This window comes from Hemiscyllium ocellatum, chromosome 15, assembly GCF_020745735.1.
Source record: "Hemiscyllium ocellatum isolate sHemOce1 chromosome 15, sHemOce1.pat.X.cur, whole genome shotgun sequence".
Lineage (NCBI taxonomy): Eukaryota > Metazoa > Chordata > Chondrichthyes > Orectolobiformes > Hemiscylliidae > Hemiscyllium > Hemiscyllium ocellatum.
In genome coordinates, this window is record NC_083415.1 from 58,855,340 (window position 1) to 58,873,983 (window position 18,644).

An 18,644-nucleotide genomic window follows, 5' to 3' on the forward strand; every position below is an offset into this window, starting at 1 on the left:
AGCAGCTAAACTAAATCTTCCGATGACCACTACTGACGCCATATTGTACGAGCTAGCTGGACTCTTGGTCATCATGCCACCACCTTCCTTTTCAGATTAGGATCTACAGGGCCTGCATTGTCCAGTAAGGTAGAGGAAACCACTGGGTAGTCTAATGAAGACAGTCTTAAAAAGAGACCGTTTATTGAATGACAGCAATCAGGTATGGGTTATATTGACAGACATCATTGCGAAGACTCTGAGGAGATCTCGGTGATAGGTCTATCTCACACTAACTCCATAGGTTTGGTGAAGCTCCAGCATTATCATAGAAGCCCTACATTGCAGATGGAGGCCATTTGGCCCATCAGGTCAGCATTGAACTTCTACACAGCATCAACCCTATACCCAGAACCCCACATTTACCATAGTTATCCTGCCTAGCCTGCACATTCCTGAATACTATGGGACAATTTAGCATGGTCGATCCACCTAACCTGTATATCTTTGGACTGTGGGAGGAAACAGGAGCACCCGGAGAAAACCAAGCTAGGCACAGGGAGAACGTGCAAACTCCACACAGACAGTCAACCGAGGGTGGAATCAAACCAGGCTCCCTGGCACTATCAGGCAATAGTGCTAACCACTGATCCATCATGTCCTTGTATAAATGTATAGAGTTGCACTCGAGCTTATGGGCCATCAGTATTCACCATTTGTAGTGTGGAAATTTTGAAAACATTCCACTTTAATGCAATAGGATTGAACCACAGTGGAAGCTAATAATGGATGGTAGACAGTGAAAAGAGGAAAAGCAGAAATCAAACAGAACATTAAAAAGCCAAGGGGTATTGAAAAATGGCAAAAGTATTACCTGTTCATATTGTTTAAAACTTTCTTCTTCATTCTTCATTCTCTGGAGTTCTTCTTCATCAGGTTGATACATGTCTGGGACTTGGTAGTTGTCTGGTCTGGCTGTGCTACACATTTCACAACCTGGACGGGTTGGTTTATTAATGTACGTGCAACCTGAACACACCCAACCAATCTGAGAGAGAGAGAGAGAGAGATAGATAGATAGATAGAGAGAGAGAGAGAGAGAGAGAGAGAGAAGAAAAGGAGAAACATCATTTATTTCATCCAATGGCTTTGTGTTTTACAGCTTATCGAAAGCAAAGACTTGGTGCCTTCCATTAGGTACCGAGTATTAGGACTTTATCATTAGGCTCTAGAACCAGGGATGTTTAATTTGCAGCAGCAGTTGCTGTTGGGATCTTGAAGAAGTCGAAGCTATATTTCCTTCTCTCGATTACAACCAAAGGTTGGGAGCTCTCTTCCTGAGCTGCTAGATTGCATCTGAGGCAAATCTGTTTTCTGAGCTTGCCTTTTGCCAAGATGTGTTTATGGGATGTGACCATATTGGAACAGTTAATTACTAATAGTTACTGTATCCATTATTCTGTTAAGTTTTTTAATAGAATTAACTTATTCCGGGTTCTTTCTTTCTTTTGTTGTAGAGTCGGTTCTGCTATAATGCATGTTTCTTCAACGCAAATTGACTATAACACACTTGAAGAATTTAGACCATTATTTGGAGAGCGCAAACTTTCCCTAACTATATTGGCTATCATGCGATTCTGGCCCCATTGGTTTCAATGGTGTTGCTGTTATGCAATTACCTTATAAGGCAGGATCGCACAGGAATGGAACCATCATGTTACATCAGAACTGACTATCGTTTAACTAGTGTTCAAATAAATTGTGTTCTGCTTAATGTCGAATAGTTTGACCAAACGAATTGCATCTGAAACACAACAGCTCATATTTACCTTTAAAATAAGAAAATGTTAGAGTCACGGCTACTTCCTAATATATTTTGAGGGGTTCTGGTCTGGTCCATAACATTACTACAATGGAGTTGATGATGAGAAAAGTACCTACCTTTGCTGATTCCTCTGGCAAAATGTTTGCTTCATTTGATTGTACCTGGGCACCACGTGCTTCCAACTTAAGAAAAGCATCTTCATTGTTCAGTTTTGAATTGAACATACCTAGAAGAAAGGGATGAGTTTAATTTTCTGAAATCTTCTCTCTCATTAACAGCCAAAGCAACACCAATGCCAATCATTTCTTGAAATTTGTCATTTTATTAACAGCTTGGAGACTCTCCTTCTGATGATCGAGAAATAAAGGTGTAGAATTCAGCAGCATTATTTGCATATACTGTCCTCTTCTGCAAAAACTTGGTTTCACCCAAATCATGCCAGAAAAACACTGGTGAGTTTGTGACACGTGTCATTACTGATGGATAAATGGGGCAGCAATTTTGCCAATAATGCAACACAAGTTGTGACTCTCCAGAACTCGTTGATCGATCAGGCCACAAATTCTGTTCAATCTGTGGATACAGGAAAAGTGAGTGAGATGCCCCACTCTGGAAAGGCGTTACATAAACGCAAGTCTTTGTTCAGGACGAGGTGGAATTGGTAAACCGTACCCATTTACACTTGAAGCCTGGTCACATGGCAACAGCACAAGGACATCAGCTGATGTGCACATAAACTTGTGGAGATAACTCCACTCAGAATGTGGCACATACTTGTGGAGGTGGAATTTGAAAAGGTTCCCGGTCCAGGTCAGAGAAGAACACTCCATCTGGCAGTACCAAGCTCTGTGCCAGATCCCACAACAGGGGATTCCCATTCATTTGGAAAGAGGCCAGCCTGTGGAGGGAAGTGGTCACATTGGATTTGTCTGAAAAGTGAAAGCCAAGTGTCATCAATTAAAGACATGCTATTAAAGTCTAGTTTCCATATTAACTGGGTTCTTTACATTTAGTGTTTTCACTGTGTACTGCACCCACACACACACACACACACTTACAGCATGGCTACTGGGGAATATAATTTGAGAGTGTGCTGGGAAAGCACAGCCGGTCAGGCAGCAGCTGAGGAGCAGGAGAACCGATGTTTCGGGCATAAGCCCTTTATCAGGAATGAGGCTTATGGGTCGGGGCTGAGAGATGAATGGGATGGGGGGGTGGGGGGGGGGGGGGATTAGCTGGGAAAGCAATAGGTGGATGAAGGTGAGGGAGAAGGTGATAAGTCAGAGGGGTTAGTGATGGAAGGGATGGGAGGGTGGTGCTGAGTTGGAGGCTTGGGACTGGGATAGGGTGGGGGAGAGGAAATGATGAAACTGTTGAAATCCACTTATATCCCATGTGGGTGCAGGATTCAGCTGGGGGATATAAGCACCACTACCATATGGCAGTTGTGTAGAGGGAAACAAAGAAAAAAAATGAGAAAAGAAAATATAACCAGGAGAGTTGGAATCTCCTCAGTTAAAAAAAAGTCTGGCTTCCAATGGTGTAGTGGTAACATCCCTACCTCTGGGCCAAGAGACCTGCGTTCAAGTCCCACCTGCTCCAAAGGTGTGTCGCAACAGGAGAGAACGGGCTGATTAGATAATATCTTCCATGTCAACTGCAATTTCCTCACAGCCAATGCTTGGACCCCACAGCCAAACCAACATGATGGGTTCAGAGTGGGATGGGGGAAGGAGAGGGAGGGTAGGTGTACGATAGCTCACACAAGAGATCACACCTACTCGCAACCCAGGCCTGTTCTGTCACACTTGGGCGTGTCTGTGTCTATTGGGCAAAGACTGTGTATTTGTGAAAAAGTAAGATACAGTTGTTATCTTTCCTTGCCCCTCCCAATGCCTTGCAATGGGGCTCTCAGTCTCAGATGGCTGGAGGGCCTCCCAATGGCTCTCAGTGTTCCAGATTTCACCCTGGCCCCAATTTAAAAATTCTGGCTCTGTTCTCTGTATGATAAATTCCATACGTGGGGAGGTGGCAGCTTAGTTACGAAGACCCTGGAAGAATAGTTCAGGGGCCTAGCCTGATGCTGTAGGTGTATGTTTCAAATCCTACCATTGTAGCTGGTAAGATTTTTGAAACAAATAATAAGAATGAATAAAAATCTGGAATTGGAGAAGTTATAAAATAATCATTGCTTGCTGCAAAAACTCATTTGGCTGACTGTTGAATTTTTTTTGCAAAGGAAATCTGCTGTCCTTATCCAGACTGGCCTATATGTGACTCCAGTCCCATAGCAATATGGTTGACTTTTCACCGCCCTCTGAAATGTTCAAGGGCTGGCCAGTGATACCTACATTCTACAAAACAATGAAGAAAATATAAAAATTAGCTTCAGAGAAGATGCAAGACAAGATTGTAAAGTTTGCTGTGTGGTACGAGAGCCAAGTCTGAATGGGCTTGGACATTTCTCTCGGACAGAAACAGCTCAGGTGGGGGAGTGGAATCTAACATAAATCTTTAAGAATATGAAGAGGTTTGATAGATTAGATACAGCGGAAATTTTCAACCTATGAGGGAGCGCAGATTTAAAAGTCATAAATGTAAGAGTGTCACAAACAAATCCAGTGAGGAACTAACAAGGAATGTCTTTATGCAGGGAGTGTTAAAAAACTGGAACTTGACATGTTAGTTTGACTGTGGGGTCCATGCATTGGCTGTGAGGAAATTGCAGTTGACATGGAAGATATTATTTTAAGACAAAAAATATTAAACAAATGCCTAATAAGCGTATAATGGAAAAAAAGCAAATAAAAGGTGATTGGCTGAGATAGAATAAGTAAAAATGGAAGTAGGGAGTTTATGTGGAACACTAGCATGGACCAGTTGGGCTGAATGATCTGTTTCTGTGTAAACACTCTGTAATACCAGAGAATTGTTGGGAATTCGCACAGATTACATTGACCTGTTGGTGATATAATTAGGAGTTTGTAACATGATTTCTTTCTCTTCTACGTGTTAATAATAAATGGAACATCAAACTTTGGTCAAAATCCCTCCCTAAAGGCATTTCGGATTAACTTATAGCGTGAAGTTCAAGAAGGCAGTTCATCACCACCATCTCAAGGGCAGCTGGGGGGTCAGGCAATAAATGTTGGTCAGCCCACTTCCCATGAATGAATAAAGAAAGTCTCAAGTAAGTCATTAAGAGGACCTTAACTCTTCAAATATGTTGTACTGACCAGCTATTCCTCAGTGAAACCTGTAAGGGAGATCAATGATTGATTCTGAAGGTTAAGGAAAATGTGCTGTTTTGCTCTTAGCATTATCCAATTATCAACAATGAAATATCTTTTGTGATTTCAGCTGAGGTACAACATTCGTCCAGGACACGAGGAATAACTTCTTTAGTTTTTTTGGAATAGTGCCAAAGATGATTGGCGCCCAGAATTGAACTGGGGGCCATGGCTTCTGTTTACTCCCTCTTCTATAACTCAAAAATGATCGTGAATCAGAAATTTAGGGTTGATTTTCCTGAAATTTGATTAAACAAGCAATTGTTTATGTTCATGCTGTTATGCGCAATTGGGTCTGATTCATTATGAAAATGCATGTATTCTTTTCTTCACTGAGGAAATTAATTATCCTCCTGTGTCCCAAAGTGTCCCTTGAACAGAAAACAACCTGATGTATTTTAAAACAAAGTTAAAAATCACACAACACCAGGTTATAGTCCAACAGATTTATTTGGAAGCACTAGCTTTCGGAGCGCTGCTCCTCTGAAAGCTAGTGCTTCCAAATAAACCTGCTGAAGTATAACCTGGTGTTGTGTGATTTTTAACTTTGTCCACCCCAGTCCAACACCGGCACTTCCACATCATGTTTAAAAACAAATCACACAATCATTTCTGTCATTCAGACGATGAGCAGGAATCTGAGTGCATTGTTCACAATTCCATGCACATACATGTACGCACAGATGAAATTACCAAGTTGGTGATATCAGTAGGAGTTTGTGAAATTATTTCTTCATCTCTTCAAACAAACAGATTAAACATTAATAACCCCTTAGACTTTTGCACTGTGCTTCTGGCCTCTCCTCACCCTCCGTTAAAAGTATGAAATAAAACACTTTTTCAACATCTCACAGTTCTGAAGAAGAGTCATATTGGTCTCAAAGCTTTAACACTGTTTTTCTCTCTCCACAGATGCTGCCAGACCTGCTGAGGTTCTCCAGCATTCTGTGTGTTTGTTTCAGATTTCCAGCACCTGCAATATTTTGCTTTTATATTAATCGGTTAAGCTTCGTTTCTAACATTCCTGATGAAGGGCTTATGCCCGAAATGTCGATTCTCCTGCTCCTCAGATGCTGTCTCACCTGCTGTGCTTTTCCAGCACCATATACTCAACTCTGAGCTCTAGCATCTGCAGTCCTCACTCTCTCCCTTTGATTCTGACAGTAATGTTTGGACTTGTGCAGATAGGGACCTGTGTTGCTGCGTGGAAATCCTGGTTGGTTTGGAAAATGAGGGTTTATTGGGCTCCTTATTTAGGAATAATGAGCCTCAGCACATTGCTTCTATTGTTGAAATTAACTCAGCGACAGGATCATGACAAACAGTTGACTTGGAGACCATCAGTTTCGTGACTTGAACATCTCCCATTCAAATCTTGCCCTGTTTTAAGAATCCAGGTTGTTAGTTAGGGCGGTACGGTAGTTCAGTGGTCAGTACAGCTGCCTCACAGTGCCAGGGGCCCGGATTTGATTCCATCCTCAGGCAACTGTCTGTGCAGAGTTTGCATGTTCTCCCCTGTGTCTGTGTGTGTATCCTCCAGGTGCTCCAGTTTTCTCCCACAATCCAAAGATGTGCAGATTAGGTGGTTTGGCCGTGCTAAATTGCCCGTGGTGTCCAAGGATGTGCAGGCTAAGTGAGAAATGCAGGGTTATGGGTTTGGGTGGGATGTCACATGAGTGTGAACTTGATGGGACAAATGGCCTGCTTCCAGGGATTCTGTGAAGTATTACAGTTCCATTATTTGGCCTGTAACATCGTTTGACATCAAAAGAGGCAATTCAGCCCCTGACATCAGTTCCTCCATTAAATAGATTTGTTTTACTCACCTATTGGGTGTCGCTGGATGACCAGCATTTATTGCCCACTCCAAGCTGCCCTTGAACTATGTGGCTTGCCAATTTCAAAGGCCATAGAACATGGAACATAGAACAATACAGCACAGAACAGGCCCTTCGGCCCACAATGTTGTGCCGAACATTTGTCCTAGCTCAAGCACCTAACCATGTACCTATCCAATTGCCACTTAAAGGTCACCAATGATTCTGACTCTGCCACTCACACAGGCAGCGCATTCCATGCCCCCACCACTCTCTGGGTAAAGAACTACCCCTGACATCCCCCCATACCTTCCACCCTTCACCTTAAATTTGTGTCCCCTTGTAACACTCTGTTGTACCCGGGGAAAAAGTCTCTGACTGTCTACTCTATCTATTCCCCTGATCATCTTATAAACCTCTATCAAGTCACCCCTCATCCTTCGCCATTCCAATGAGAAAAGGCCTAGCACTCTCAACCTATCCTCGTACGACTTATTCTCCATTCCAGGCAACACCCTGGTAAATCTCCTCTGCACCCTCTCCAAAGTTTCCACTTCTTTCCTAAAGTGAGGCGACCAGAACTGCACACAGTACTCCAAATGTGGCCTTACCAAGGTCCTATACAGCTGCAATATCACCTCACAACTCTTGAATTCAATCCCTCTGCCAATGAACGCTAATACACTATAGGCTTCTTACAAGCTCTATCCACCTGAGTGGCAACTTTCAAAGAGCTATGGACATAGATCCCAAGATCCCTCTGCTCCTCTACCTTACTAAGAACCCTACCGTTAACCTTGTATTCCGCATTCTTATTTGTCCTTCCAAAATGGACAACACTTGACAGGGCTAAATTCCATCTGCCACTCCTCAGCCCAGCTCTACATCATATCTAAGTCCCTTTGCAGCTGACAACAGCCCTCCTCACTATCCACAACTCCACCAATCTTCGTATCATCTGCAATCTTCAGAGAAAGGCTAATGGAAACCTGGAACCCAGGTTGAGAGTCGACAATTGCCGTGGGTCTGGAGTCACATTAGGCCAGACTGGGTCTGGTTGGCAGATTTCCTTCTTTGAAAGACGTTAGTGAGCCAGACGAGGTTTTCCCAACAACCAAAAATGGTTTCACAGTCATCGGTAGATTCTTAATTCCAGATTTTTTTAGAATTGAGTTCAAATCCCAGGTACCTAGAACATCAGCTGAGAATCTGGATGAAGTATAACAATAATACCACAGCCATCAGCTCCCCACTTTGGGGATGACTATACCTTAACAATGAATGCCCCTCACATAGCAAAAGTCTATCAATCTCAGTTGATAGCAGCTTGTTGTTGGGCAGAGGGTGCCAGGTTTCCATTAGCTTTTCTCTGAAGAGGTGTTTCCTGAAATGAATACTTACCACTGGCTGTCTCTGCTGCTTGTAGAAGCAGGATCCGATCCAGTTCACACTGCCTCTGTCTGAGGTTGGCATGCTTGCCTGATAGGAGATACATAAATGCCGTGTCCCCATCCTTCCGAATGCCATGGAAGTGCAAGGTTTCATGGTCCTTTGCCAATCGATGGGCGATGATCCACTGCTGCAGTTTCGGATGAAAACTGTAATCATTATAGACCTTTATGGGCAACAAGAGGCAACAAATAACATTCATTCGATGAGACTTTCAAATTGACTCAAAAAAATAAACTGCCTTTGTCTATCGCCTTTTTAACAACCCGAGGTTATTCTGAGCTTTACAACCCAATGAGGATCTTTCAAATACAGTGATAGTGATTGAGGGTTAAGTATTGACCAGGTCACAGCAGAGAACTCACTGGCTTTTCTTCAAAAAAAAGCCATGGGATCCATTGAGAGACCAGGAAAGATATTGGTTTATTGTATCATTTGAGTGGTGTCACCTTCTTTAGTAGAGCTTTTCCACAATGCTAAACTAAACTAAAGTACGTTATACAGAATTGCCCAGAGTCAGATTTGAACACACAACCTTCTTGCCTTAGAGGAAAGGGTGCTGTTTTTGAGCTAAAGCCAACATTGCATTGATAGGGCAAGCAGTTTAGAATTTGCACTGATGGCAGGCGGGCTAGGGGTCAAAGTGTGTCTCATGGAAAATTAGTCAGACCTCCAAAGAAGTGGTATTAACCAGTTACAAAGAGATCATCGAGAGATCTCTGACAAATTAGGTTGCTCAACACCTTACTGCCCTCAGGTATGGAAAGTGTGTGGTGACTAACTCACCTCCTGACTCCCCTAAGCCTGTCCATCATCTCCAAGGCTCAAATCAGGAGTATGAGGGAAATCTCCCACTTTCCTGGGTGAGTGCAGCCCCAACAACGCTCAAGACGTTTCACACCATACAGGACAGAACATCCTACTTGATTGAACCTCTTTCACCATTTTAGACACCCACTCTGTCCACCAGCGATATATAACAACAGTAATGTCTACTATCTAGGTTTTTATTTGATGACGGGAAGGGGCTGTGGGGTATTATATTTCAATTTTACCCTCATTTGGATTGGTGATGGAGGAGGTGAACAAAATTTCTGTTTCCAACAGCTCTATCAGTCTCCCATTCCCCAACTTGACTGACATTCCCCACCTTCTCAAGCAGCTGTCTTCCATAAGGCCTCCCTGTTCAGCATAGTTCCAGGTCTCAGGTTGAGTTATATCATGTACAGTGTGCTGCTTGTAGCTTCTCCATATCAACATGAAGCCCCTCAAGCCTGCTTTGTCATTCAACAAGATCATGGCTGATCTGTCTGTTGCCTCAATTCCACTTGTTTCCCATTCTCTTTGACTGTCTTGTTATTCAAGAATCCATCCACCTCTGTAAAATGTTTAATGACTCACCTCTGTCAATCCCTGGGAAAAACAGAGTTCCAAAAGCACTCATCCCTCTTACAGAATAGAATTTCTCCTCATCTCAGTCTTGAATGGGTGACCCTTTTGTTAAACATTGCCCCATAATTCCAGTCCCTCCTACAAGAGGTAATGACATTTCAGTGCCAATCCTGTAAGGTTCCCTCAGGAACTCACACATAACTTTAGTCAACCATAACAGATTTGGTAAGACTTAGTTTTGGTACAGGTGAGACTTGAACCTAAGTCCCCTGGTTCATAAGTAGTGACCCTCTCACAGCATCACAGGTTTCCTTTTAGCTATATGGCTTGTTCCTTACGCAAAGAGCTTCAATAAAATAGTCAAACACGATTTCCCTTTCACAAAATTGAATTGACCTGCCTGATTACCTGTACACTGAAAATTTTTAAGTGCTCTCCCACAACCTCAAAAAATGATTCTAGAATATTCCCTAAGACAGACGGGCCTGCAGATTTCTGCTTTCTGCCTCCCTTCCTTTTGCGAAAAGGTAAGTCTCATTCGCTGTTTTCCAATCTGATGGGACCTTTCAGGAATCTGGGCCATTTTACAAAATGGAAACCAATATATCTCCTATTTCAGCAGCCACTCCTTTTAAGAAAATAGGATGAATTTCATTAGGTCCTGGACACTTGTAAGCTTTTAGTTGTAATAACTTTCTCGATATCCTCTCCCTGGTGAATGGAGTTACGTTCTTCCAACCCCTTCAGTTTTTTGACACGTACGTATTTCTGGGAGGTTCTAGCTTGGTCCTTTCTCAATTGGGCTTCAAGAAGCACCTCTTCCAATCCTGAATTAAGAAGAACGATTTGAAACAAGCCATCGTCCTGGTTGAAGAGCTGGTGAAAAAGGAAGACTAACAGAGGTTTGAAATAGGAAAGGAAAGACTCACCCCGTTGGGAGTTTTCTATAGGCCTCCAAGTTGATCCAGGGATGTAGAGAAAAGAATGGCAAAGATGATTCTCAATAAGAGCAAGAGTAACAGGGTAGATGTCATGGGGTACTTTAACTTCCCCAATATTGACTGGGAATACTATAGTTCAAGTAGTTTAGATGGATCAGTTTTTGTTCAATGTGTGCGGGGGTTTTCTGACACAGGGTATGGACAGGCCAACAAGGGGCGATGCCATATTGGATTTGGTACTGCGAATGAACCCGGCCAGGCATTAGATTTGGCGGTAGGTGAGCACTTTGGTGATAGTGACCATAATTTGGTTATGTTTACAAAAGCAGTGGGCAGGGATAGGAATATACTGCAGAGAAAGAGGTATATCTGGGGGAAAGGCAATTATGATGGAATTAAGCAAGATTTAGAATGCATAAGATGGGGGAGGAAACTGCAGGGGATGGACACACTTGAAATGTGGAGCTTATTCATGGAACAGCTACTGCAGATCCTTGGTAAGTACATGCCTATTAGGCAGGGAGGTAGTTGTTGACAGAAGGAGCCATGGTTTACTAGAGAAGTTGAAGCTCTTGTTAAGAGGAAGAAGAAGGCTTATGTGAGGATAAGGTGTGAAGGCTCAGTTAAGAGGTTGGAGAGTTACAAGTTAGCCAGAAAAGATCTAAAGAGAGGGCTAAGAAGAGCCAGGAGGGGACATGAGAAGTTGCTGGCAGATAGGATCAAGGAAAACCCTATGGCCTTCTATCGGTATATCAGGAATAAAAGAATGACTAGAGTAAGAGTAGAGCCAATCAAAGACACTAGTGAAAAGTTGTGTGTGGATCGTGAGGACATAGGGAAAATGCTTAATGAATACTTTTTGTCAGTATTCACATTGGAAAAGGGCAATGTTAGTGACAATATGGAGATACAGGCTACTAGATTAGATGGGATTGAGGTTGACAAAGAGGAGGTTTTAGAAATTTTGAAAGATCTGAAAATAGTTAAGATTCCTGGGCTGGATAGGATTTATCCTCAGATTCTCTGGGAAGCCAGGGAGGAGATTGCAGAGCCTTTGGCTTCAATCTTTATGTCATCATTGTCAACAGGAGTAGTGCCAGAAGACTGAAGGATAGCAAATGTTGTTCCCTTGTTTAAGAAGGGGAGTCGGGACAACCCTGGGAATTCTAGATCAAGTGAGCCTTACTTCGGTTGTGGGTAAGGTGCTGGAAAAGGTAATAAGAGACAGGATTTATAATTATCTGGAAAGGAATAATTTTATTAGGAGTAATCAACATGTTTTTGTGAAGGGTAGGTCGTGCCTCACTAACCTTATTGAATTCTTTGAGAAGGTGACAAAACAGGTGGATGAAGGTAAAGCAGTTGATGTGGTGAACATGGACTTCAGTAAGGCATTTGGTGAGGTTCCACATGGTAGGCCATTGCACAAAATCTGGAGTTTTGGGATTGAAGGTGATCTTGTGGTTGGGGTCAGAAATTGGCTAGATGAAAGACAACAGAAGGTGGTGGTTGGTGGGAAATGTTCATCCTGGAGCACAGTTACCAGTGGTATGCTGCAATAATCTGTTTAGGGGCCATTGCTGTTTGTCACTTTTATAAATGATCTGGAGGTTGACATAGAAGGATGGGCTAGTAAATTTGCGGATGACACTAAAGTAGGCAGAGTTGTGGATAGTGCCGAACGATGTTGTGGGTTACAGAGGGGCATAGATAAGATGCAGAACTGGGCTGAGAAGTGGCAAATGGAGTTTAATGTGAAAAAGTGTGAGGTAGTTCACTTTGGAAGAAGTAACAAGAATGCAGAGTACTGGGCTAATGGCAAAACTTTTGGCAGTGTAGATTAACAGAGATCTCGGTCAAGATCAGAGTGGTGTTGGAAAAACACAGCAGGTCAGGCAGCATCTGAGGAGCAGGAAAATCGACAAAGGGCCTTTGCCCACAACGTCGATTTTCCTGCTCCTTGGATGCTGCCTGACCTGCTGTGCTTTTCCAGCACCACTCTAATCCTGACTCTAATCTCCAGCATCTGCAGTCCCCACTGCTGCCAGAGAGATCTCGGTGTCCATTTGCATAAATCCCAGAAAAGTTGCCACCCAGGTCGATAGGGTTGTTAAGAAGGCATATGGTGTGTTGGCGTTTATTGGTAGGAGGATTAAGTTTCTGAACCACAAGATCATGCTTCAGTTGTACAAGACGGTACCTGGAATATTGCTTGCAGTTTAGGTCACTGCATTATAGGAAGAATGTGGAAGCTTTGGAAAGGGTTCCGCGGAGATTTACTAGGATGTTGTCTGGTATGGAAGGAAGGTCTTATGAGGCACTTGAGGCTATTTTCATTAGAGAGAAGAAGGTTGAGAGGTGACTTAATCAAGACATATACAATAATCAGAGGGTTAGATAGGGTGGACAGTGAGACCGTTTTCTTTGGATTGTGAAGGCTAACACGAGGGGACATAACTTTAAATTGGGGATTAGATTTAGGACAGATATCAGGGATATACATATGGATAATAATGGAATGGTGTAGGTTAGATGGGCATCAGATTAATTTCACTGTTTGGCACAACATCGAGGACCGAAGGACCTGTACTATGCTATAACGTTCTATGTTCTATGTTCTAAGTGGGGCACAGTCCTTTAGAGCTTCGACAGTTAGTAATAAGAGTGCAGATCTAGGTTGTGGTGAAGTTACAACTGAATAATCACAAAAGCGTTTGTTCTAAAATTGAAGGAAATGGCTCTTTGCATTCTGGACGTTAGGATCTGCTTCCATTCAGAAACACAAGTCATATCACACGCTGTTTTCTGCTCATACTTACTGCTGATAGAAGAAACCTGTGTAGGGTTGGCTTTAGCTCAATAACAGCACACTCACCCCTTAGAGAGGAGGTTATGGGTTCAAGTTCTGCTGTGAGAAATTGTGTGTAAAAGAAGTTAGCATTTTACAATAACATTTTGTTTCCGTAGTCTCGATTTCGTTTTTGCTTTTTGTGTTAGCATTTGTTTTTGGGTTGGTGCACACATATTTTGACCCCTTGTTGTCCCATCCCCAAGAGTGGTTGGTGGGGAATGAGTCTTTTTGCTGAAAAGAGTGGGGGAACCTATCAGAAGCAAATGTGGGATAGAACCAGCCTTTGGTTGGAGGAGCAACTCCTCTTAAACTTTTCCAGTTACCGATATTTTGTAAAACAGCCTGGAAGGACACACAGGAACCCCTCGGCCAGATACAGGGGGATCCCTCCTCACTCAGACACATTGGATCCACTTCAGACAAACACAGTGAATCCTCCTCAGTCAGATACAGTGGATCCCCTTGGTGGGACAGAGTGGATTCACCCCTCACTTGAGCACAGTGGATCCCCTTCAGCCGGACACAGTTGATCCCCCTTCTATTGGACCAGCCTGATTTATATGAGACAATGTAACAACTTACCAAGCCTCCTTCGACAGCTCCTTAACACTACAACCTGCAAACTCCCTTTCAAGATCCCACCATCCTCAATTGGAATTACACTGCAGTTCCTTCACTGTACCTGGATGAAAATCCTGGGACTCTGCCCTTAACAGCACTAATCCTCCCTCATTCTATCCTCTGTGGACTGTGGTACCACACCACCAAGAGACAATTGCCTTGTCAGCACTACTCACATCCAGTGAAATAATTTAAACAGTCAGTAAATAATGCGCCAAAATAACAGACAGTCATGGTTATAGGATTCTGGATTAATGGTGCTGGAAGAGCACAGCAGTTCAGGCAAAATCATGGTTATGGCTGAACATGGATATATTTGTGATGAAACTATTTTTGTCAAAATAATTTTAACAAGCAAACCCCCGGAGTGACGCCATATTCAGGAAAGGTCAATCTGTCTCTGTTCATTTCGGGGATGTGCACTTAATGGGGGTGTCTTTTTTTTCAAACTGCAATGAGTCTACCCAGTTTATTGAACTGAAATATTGAAGTCTGTAGCCTCATAGTGGACTGGAGATTTAGACCAAGAGAAGGTTGGAATACCATGAGCCCAATACTTGTTCACTGCATCTGTTGCCTATCCTTCAAGGTTTCACAGTTCAGTTATCAGTTGGTGGGAGGTCTGCAGACCCTCCATTAGTTTCTTATTTCCGTGGGATAAATAGATGGAACAGTGTAACAGTCCTCAAAAAGCACTCGTAAAAACCACAGTGGAGGCATGTTTTGTGAATTAAAGTTGAAACTAGTCACCAAAGTTTTATGATGCCTGCTTTTCATATCTGAATATCAGGAAGAATACTTTGTATGAAAAGAAAACAGTAGATTTACAACTACTAGCTACCTTAACCATCTGTAAAATCAATGACGTGCTTTAGAAATCTAGTTACAGTTGTACTGAAAAAGATCAATTTTTAATTTCAGTTACATCACACTGTAAACTTTTGCTATAAATTCTGTGCCCTCTGTGTGATCTTATACTCCACTACCACCTGACAAAGAAGCAGCACTCCAAAAGCTAGTGCTTCCAAAACCTGTTGGACTATAACCTGGTGTTGTGTGATTTTTAACTTTGTCCACCCCAGTCCATCATCGGCACCTACATGTCATAGTTACAGTTGTAGCAATTAATTTGCTCACACATGGTCCCTACAAATAATAATATGGTAATAAGCAGCTAATCTGTTTTTATGATGTTAAAGAGAGACCAATATTAGCCAGGACACCAAAAGAGCTTTCTACTAATTATTGTTTTAAAAGAAGGCTTATTGCATGAGTGCATTCCTTGTCTTAAATCCTCCTGTTTCACTTATTTTCCCAGTACAGGACCACCTTAACAACAACTTATTCAATGTCATTACAGTGAACAGGAAGGGTGTAGTTAGAGTTCGCAAACCAGCCAAACCTTACTCGTGATATAATTTCAAGTGCATTCCAGGAAGTGGAATGGTTTGATGTTCTGCCAAGTATTTCAGTGGGGATTCAGACACACAAGCCTCCTGCTGTAAGGACGCCAGATCAGCTGTGAATGATAAACCCTAAACTATGCATCCGTCCTTTTTTAAAAACACGAAATTGCATAATCCCAAAATAAGCATCCTCAACTCTTTGAATGGAAATGAATGGTGACATCTTGCAAAATTTCCAGATTACAGAGGAGGAAGTGCTGGATGTCTTGAAACGGTTAGAAGTGGATAAATCCCCAGGACCTGATCAGGTGTACCCGAGAACTCTGTGGGAAGCTAGAGAAGTGATTGCTGGGCTTCTTGCTGAGATATTTGCATCATCGATAGTCACAGGTGAGGTGTCGGAAGACTGGAGGTTGGCAAATGTGGTGCCACTATTTAAGAAGGGAGGTAAAGACAAGCCAGGGAACTATGGACCGGTGAGACTGACCTTGGTGGCGGGCAAGTTGTTGGAGGGAATCCTGAAGGACTGGATGTACATGTATTTGGAAAGACAAGGATTGATTTGGGATAGTCAACATAGCTTTGTGCATGGGAAATCATGTCTCACAAACTTGATTTGAGTTTTTTGAAGAAGTAACAAAGAAGATTGATGAGGGCCGAGCAGTAAGATTAAATCTATATGGACTTCAGTAAGGTGTTTGACAAGATTCCCCATGGGAGACTGATTAGCAAGATTAGATCTCATGGAATACAGGGAGAATTAGCCATTTGGATACAGATCTGGCTCAAAGGTAGAAGACAGAGGGTGGTGGTGGAGGGTTGTTTTTCAGACTGGAGGCCTGTGACCAGTGGAGTGCCACAAGGATCGGTGCTGGGCCCTCTACGTTTTGTCATTTACATAAATGATTTTGATGCGAGCATAAGAGGTACAGTTAGTAAGTTTGCAGATGACACCAAAATTGGAGGTGTAGTGGACAGCGAAGAGGGTCACCTCAGATTACAACAGGATCTGGACCAGATGGGCCAATGGGCTGAGAAGTGGCAGATGGAGTTTAATGCAGATAAATGAGAGGTGCTGCATTCTGGGAAAGCAAATCAGACCAGGACTTATACACCTAATGGAAAGGTCCTAGGGAGGGTTGCTGAACAAAGAGACCTTGGAGTGCGGGTTCATAGTTCCTTGAAAATGGAGTCGTAGGTAGATAGGAGAGTGAAGAAGGTGCTTGGTATGCTTTCCTTTATTGGTCAGGGTAATGTTAACAGAAGTTGGGAGGTCACGTTGTGGCTGTGCAGGACATTGGTTAGGCCACTGTTGGAATTTTGCGTGCAATTCTGGTCTCCTTCTATCGGAAAGATGTTGTGAAACTTGAAAGGGTTCAGAAAAGATTTACAAGGATGTTGCCAAGGTTGGAGGATCTGAGCTACAGGAAGAAGCTGAACAGGCTGGGGCTGTTTTCCCTGGAGCGTCGGAGGCAGACGGGTGACCTTATAGAGGTTTACAAAATTAAGAGGGGCGTGGATAGGGTAAATAGACAAATTCTTTTCCCTGGGGTCGGGGAGTCCAGAACTAGAGGGCATAGGTTTAAAGTGAGAGAAGAAAGATATAAAAGAGACCTAGGGGCAACTTTTTCACGCAGAGAGTGGTACGTGTATGGAATGAACTTCCAGAGGATGTGGTGGAGGCTGGTACAATTGCAACATTTAAGAGGCATCTGGATGGGTATATGAATAGGAAGGGTTTGGAGGGATATGGGCCAGGTGCTGGCAGATGGGACTAGATTGGGTTGGGATATCTGGTCGGCAAGGATGGGTTGGACCGAAGGGTCTGTTTCCTGAAGAAGGGCTCATGCCCGAAACGTCGATTCACCTGCTCCTTGGATGCTGCCTGACCTGCTGCACTTTTCCAGCAACACATTTTCAGCTCTGATCTCCAGCATCTGTAGTCCTCACTTTCTCCTAAATATAGAGTAATAGAGTAGAGGGAATGGGTCTGGATGGATTACTCTCCGGAGTGTCGGCATGGAATCGTTGGGCTGTAGGGCCTGTTACTACACTGTAGGGATTCTATGATTCTTGATCAGTTGGGGAATCAAGGATTATGAGAAATGTGGATCAGCCATGTTCCTTTTGCATGGTGGAACAGGCTCAAGGTGCTGAAGGCCCACTCTGTTCCTATTTCTCATGGTTTCATTGACCAATACATCTAAGATTCTGGAGAAGATACAAAATACTTGTTTTCTTTTAAATTTGCAAGAGTATAATTCTCTAGAATGAATAGCATGAAAAGCGGTGACCTAAAGGAGCTCAAAATCTTGAAACTTGCAGCGCTATCTAAAACTAGGGGCCATAAATATATGAGAGTCACTAATAAATCCAGTAAGATATTCACCAGAAATCTCTTTACCCAGAGAATGGTTAGAATGAGGACTTACTACTTGAAATAAATAGCATAGATTCATTTCAGAGTAAGCCAGATATGTAGACGAGGATAAAAGGAATAAAGGTTATGATGATCGGGCAAGATTAAGTACAGTGGAATCAAAACTGTTTAGAACATAAATAGCCTTTCAGGTTTTGTGAAGGGTAGGTCATGCCTCAAAAACCTCATTGAGTTTTTTGAGAAGGTGATCAAACAGGTAGATAAGGGTAAAATGGTTGACGTGGTGTAAATGGATTTCAGTAAGGCTTTTGATAAGGTTCCCCACGATAGACTATTCCATATTGCACAAAATATGGAGGCATGGGATTGAGGATGGTTTAGCAGTTTGGATCAGAAATCGGCGAGCTGAAAGAAGACAGAGGGTGGTGGTTGATGGGAAATATTCATCCTGGAGTTCAGTTACTAGTGGTGTACCACAAGGATCTGTTTTGCAGCCTGGATGAGGGTGTAGAAGGATGGGTTGGTAAATTTGTGGATGACATTAAGCTCGGTAGAGTTGTGGATAGTAATGAAGAATGTTGCCGGTTAAACAGGAACATAGATAAGTTACAGAGCTGGGCTGAGAGTTGGCAAATGGAGTTTAATGCAGGAAAGTGTGAGGCGTTTAATTTTGGAAGAAGTAACAGGAATGCA

The 18,644-nt window shown here is 42.8% G+C and overlaps 1 protein-coding gene across 1 annotated transcript in view; it reads right to left on the bottom strand.

Moving 5' to 3' along the window:
- Positions 1 to 18,644, bottom strand: part of rbck1 (RanBP-type and C3HC4-type zinc finger containing 1) — a 51,850-nt gene that overhangs the window by 19,952 nt on the left and 13,254 nt on the right. The window contains exons 5-7 of the mRNA XM_060836523.1: positions 8,313 to 8,526; positions 1,921 to 2,030; positions 854 to 1,027 (exon numbers count right to left, since the gene is read on the bottom strand). Coding sequence (XP_060692506.1) covers positions 854 to 1,027; positions 1,921 to 2,030; positions 8,313 to 8,526 — 498 coding nt within the window. The remainder of the gene's footprint in view (positions 1 to 853; positions 1,028 to 1,920; positions 2,031 to 8,312; positions 8,527 to 18,644) is intronic.